This window comes from Brassica napus, chromosome C2 (genome assembly GCF_020379485.1).
Source record: "Brassica napus cultivar Da-Ae chromosome C2, Da-Ae, whole genome shotgun sequence".
Lineage (NCBI taxonomy): Eukaryota > Viridiplantae > Streptophyta > Magnoliopsida > Brassicales > Brassicaceae > Brassica > Brassica napus.
The window spans coordinates 42737889-42743037 of NC_063445.1; the positions used below are offsets into that span (position 1 = coordinate 42737889).

The 5149-nt window shown below is 36.8% G+C and overlaps 1 protein-coding gene across 2 annotated transcripts; it reads right to left on the reverse strand.

Moving 5' to 3' along the window:
- Nucleotides 1-298: 298 nt before the first annotated feature.
- LOC125582531 (ADP-ribosylation factor 4-like) lies at nt 299-1702 on the reverse strand. Of its 2 annotated transcripts, none has more exons than XM_048749275.1 (3): nt 1420-1702; nt 1267-1320; nt 299-943 (listed from the first exon to the last, which is right to left on the reverse strand). In XM_048749275.1, exons 1-3 carry the CDS (start codon nt 1528-1530, stop codon nt 827-829), a joined length of 282 nt encoding a protein of 93 aa, XP_048605232.1. In that variant the 5' UTR covers nt 1531-1702; the 3' UTR covers nt 299-826. The 2 variants fall into 2 exon arrangements, with proteins under 2 accessions (XP_048605232.1, XP_048605231.1); XM_048749274.1 differs by having other exon boundaries at nt 299-890; nt 1420-1682.
- Nucleotides 1703-5149: the final 3447 nt, after the last annotated feature.

A 5149-nucleotide genomic window follows, 5' to 3' on the forward strand; every position in this document is an offset into this window, starting at 1 on the left:
TCGGTAGAATGGTAAAATTCTCAAAAGTTTGATCAAAGTGTTGATCAAAATATTGATCAAATATATCATCAATTGATCAATATAAAGTGTTTTGCGATGAAGAAGCCATATAGAAATTGTTTTTGATAGTTTTGTGATTAAAATTTGTGATCAAGAGAAGGAGAGAACATGAACTTGTTTAGATCAGAATGTGTTTGGTCGTTTTGTTTGGTGAGATGGATAGAACATGAGACAAACATTTGATCAAAATGTGTTTGCTTCTTTTGTTTGGAGAGAATGAGAGAAGGTGAACTTGTTATGCTCAACATGTTTTGACAGGGAACAAGATCATCTCAACAATGAAACGTGAAGCAGAAATAAGTAGAGTAAATCTTTGATTACAAACTATATAAAAAGGTAGTTTCTATGTTCTACGTGCAAGAAACTCCTCCTTGCACAATCAGAACAACGATCACAAAATCAAATTCACATACCCGAAACCAAAAAAAAAAGAACAGAACAATAAAAAAAAATCAGATAATGTTTGCACCTGCATCCAGATTTGCCCAGCAAAATCAGCTCAACCACAATCTTTCCCTCTACGCCTGCAAGAATCAAGCCACAAGAACATAGAAGAAAGTATTACAACTTGCACATATATAAGAAGAAAATAAATTAAACAAATTGCGGTTAGGCAAGAGAAACGTTATAAGCAAGAGAAACAAATTGATCAGAGAAACATTATAAGCAAGAGAACAAATCAAAACGAAGATTGAGATGTTTCATCTATACCAGTGACGCTGACGGAGAGAGTGGAGACCAAGCTTATCGGTGATCTCAGCTGCGTTCATGGCATTTGGAAGATTCTGTTTGTTAGCAAACACGAGCAGAACAACATCACGCAGCTCATCCTGTATAAACCCATTAAGTGTTTCAGTAAGTTAACTAGCACTGAAGTCCCCCGCTGCAACAAGGAAGATATAAAATCAAAAATTGGATTAGGCTAATTCTTTACTGTCTCTCCAAACAACCCACATTGCATATGAGTTATAAACTGAGGAATCAGCGGCTCGGGTTCATGAGTCAAGTACAAATTGGGAAAAACACAGAGCTTACAAACCCAATGAAGAAGAGGGAACAAAGTAAACTTTGTGGGTAACTCATTCAGGTGAACCATTGATCTGAATATCAAAGTAAACTTTGTGGGTAACTCCTTCTAAAGGACCTGATAAATCCCACAACGCAGCAAAACCAAAAAATGCAAATGAGTTCAAGTTCAATGCTCACCTGATCAGCAACCTTCTCATTGACCATGGGATCAGTAACATCAGTCAATTTAATCTGAGTTGCGTTAGTGAAACCCACAAATCGTAAGTAACGTCGCAAGCCCAGATCGATAAACTACAAGAAAAGTGAGGAGCAAGGATCAAAAGTTTTAACCTGGATGAGGGCAAGTGTGACGTAGTCATCGGAGACAGTCTCGAAGAGGCGGAGGAGAGACATCTCGTGACGTTGGAGGCCAGGATTCAGCTTCTGCCTGATGATAGGCATCGAAGAAAGGCTCCAGGGAAGTAGCCTCTGCCTGAAGCTCTGGCTTCTCTTCTTCAGTTGCTGGGGATCATCGCGCCTTCAGCCATCGATCTTCAACTCTCTCTCTCTCTCTTCTCAAAGAGACAGGCCCAAAGGGCAACACGTGTCTCACAAAACCGTCTCTTATTGTCCCTAAATAAGAAACGTTCTTTTGCATTTAAGCTAATTTCCTTTTTTTTAATGTTAATAAAACTAAAAACCGGTCTTTGAAGACCGCGATAATGATGGCCTTACATGAGTTTAAGGTTTCGAGATTAGTGAGTAGTGACCTTGTAATTCATGGGTTAGATATATTATGGTGATTAGGTGGATATTTAGGATGTTTATTGTTTGATTAACATTGTTCTATGCTTGCTAAGTGTTCTTAATGCTAGATTAGACTTGATCACTTTCATCTAGACCTTAAGCTATTTTATGCCGGAATGTGTTTGTTAAAATGCTTGGATGAACTTAGTATTGTCCTTTACATATTTGGCCAACGACAGTTGATGCCAGAGATGTTTAGTGGTTAGTAGAATTATGATTCATGCATGCTTGATTGCGTTAAGCCAACGACAGTTGATGTTTAATTCATGATTAACATAGGGGTTTTTGCCACGGCAGTGGATTCATCTATATTGACAGAGATCTAGACCTATAAACTTGTTGATTGTTTTGTTTAAACATCCTAGATTGAACCTTGATCACCTTATATCAATTATGATTGCCCATGAATCCATCCTTAGCATTTAATTGAATTCTTGCACTTATTTTTTTATTGGATTTGAGATCACCTTGTCTATATTTCTAGGATATTAACTTGTTACAAATCATCCATCTTCTTGTTTGCTTAGACTATGAAAGTTTGTATATTCTTAGTGTTATAGATCACTAGTTTCTTGTGGATTCGATCCTAAAGTGCTGCATTGATATACCATTCGATTGTTGTAGTGTGCATTTAGGTTAATTGACATGTGATAGAACGCAATAATCATGGGTCTATGAAAAAAACTCAAGAACGCTCTTTCAAGTTCTCTTCTTACTAATTATTTTACAAACTAAAGCTCCTAATATGAAATAAATGATTGGTAAATGTCTTTTTCAAAATTTAATTCATAAGGTTCTCAAAATGATTTTCATTCAAAAATTTAACATTCAAGCCATTCAATCCTCTAATTATATAATCCAATAATATTCTGAAATTAAATGGTAAAATAGTTTTGGCTTCTAAAAATTTGGCAACATGAATCTATCAGGCTGCCACAAATTTGGAGATGAATCTATCAGGCTGCTACAAATTTGGCAACACTACATCAGTGGCTATTACCGAGCTTCCTGCATCACATGTTGTTTCATCTACTCCTTTTTCACGCTTGAGGACAAGCGTTATTTCCAAAGGGGGAGTATTGATAAGAGCATCATTATCCCAAAGCCCCTTCTTGGGTTTCTTAATAATTTCTTAATACTTTTAAATAGCTAAAGTGAGGTTAAGAGACATAATTAAGAGACTCCTACAATGAGTGCCTCCAATTCAAGTCTCTTATTTAGGGGTTTTTAAAAAAAAATTATTTAATTAAAGATAAAATTTATTATTAAATAAAACATTATAAAAGATAACATTTTAAATATAGATTTAAATATAAAACTTAAAAAGAAAGATTAGTAGGGATATCGGTAGAATGGTAAAATTCTCAACAGTTTGATCAAAGTGTTGATCAAAATATTGATCAAATATATCATCAATTGATCAATATAAAGTGTTTTACGAGGAAGAAGCCATATAGGAATTGTTTTTGATGGTTTTGTGATTAAAATTTGTGATCAAGAGAAGGAGAGAACATGAACTTGTTTAGATCAGAATGTGTTTGGTCGTTTTGTTTGGTGAGATGGATAGAACATGAGACAAACATTTGATCAAAATGTGTTTGCTTCTTTTGTTTGGAGAGAATGAGAGAAGGTGAACTTGTTATGCTCAACATGTTTTGACAGGGAACAAGATCATCTCAACAATGAAACGTGAAGCATAAATAAGTAGAGTAAATCTTTGATTACAAACTATATAAAAAAGGTAGTTTTTATGTTCTACGTGCAAGAGACTCCTCCTTGCACAATCAGAACAACGATCACAAAATCAAATCCACATACACGAAACCAAAAAAAAAGAACAGAACAATAAAGAAAAAACTCAGATAATGTTTGCTCCTGCATCCAGATTTGCCCAGCAAAATCAGCTCAACCACAATCTTTCCCTCTACGCCTGCAAGAATCAAGCCACAAGAACACAGAAGAAAGTATTACAACTTGCACATATATAAGAAGAAAATAAATTAAACAAATTGCGGTTAGGCAAGAAAAACGTTATAAGCAAGAGAAACAAATTGATCAGAGAAACGTTATAAGCAAGAGAACAAATCAAAACGAATATTGATATGTTTCATCTATACCAGTGACGCTGACGGAGAGAGTGGAGACCAAGCTTATCGGTGATCTCAGCTGCGTTCATGGCATTTGGAAGATCCGGTTTGTTAGCAAACACGAGCAGAACAACATCACGCAGCTCATCCTGTATAAACCCATTAAGTGTTTCAGTAAGTTAACTAGCACTGAAGTCCCCCGCTGCAACAAGGAAGATACAAAATCAAAAATTGGATTAGGCTAATTCTTTACTGTCTCCCCAAACAACCCACATTGCATATGAGTTATAAACTGAGGAATCAGCGGCTCGGGTTCATGATTCAAGTACAAATTGGGAAAAACACAGAGCTTACAAACCCAATGAAGAAGAGGGAACAAAGTAAACTTTGTGGGTAACTCATTCAGGTGAACCATTGATCTGAATATCAAAGTAAACTTTGTGGGTAACTCCTTCTAAATCCTCTCCTACCTGATAAATCCCACAACGCAGAGAAACCCCAATTACAAAGTCTGACCACATCTTTACAAAACCAAAAAATGCAAATGAGTTCAAGTTCAATGCTCACCTGATCAGCAACCTTCTCATTGACCATGGGATCAGTAACATCAGTCAATTTAATCTGAGTTGCGTTAGTGAAACCCACAAATCGTAAGTAACGTCGCAAGCCCAGATCGATAAACTACAAGAAAAGTGAGGAGCAAGGATCAAAAGGTTTAACCTGGATGAGAGCAAGTGTGACGCAGTCATCGGAGACAGTCTCGAAGAGGCGGAGGAGAGACATCTCGTGACGTTGGAGGCCAGGATTCAGCTTCTGCCTGATGATAAGCGTCGAAGAAAGGCTCCAGGGAAGTAGCCTCTGCCTGAAGCTCTGGCTTCTCTTCTTCAGTTGCTGGGGATCATCGCGCCTTCAGCCATCGATCTTCAACTCTCTCTCTCTCTCTTCTCAAAGAGACAGGCCCAAAGGGCAACACGTGTCTCACAAAACCGTCTTTCATTGTCCCTAAATAATAAACGTTCTTTTGCATTTAAGCTAATTTCCTTTTTTTAAATGTTAATAAAACTAAAAAATGGTCTTTGAAGACCGCGATAATCCCCGATGATATGCATGAGGATATATCAAGAAAATCTTGAGAAGCGAAACAGAGGAAGTCAACTCAAGCTGACGTGGTACAGGAAGGCAAAGAC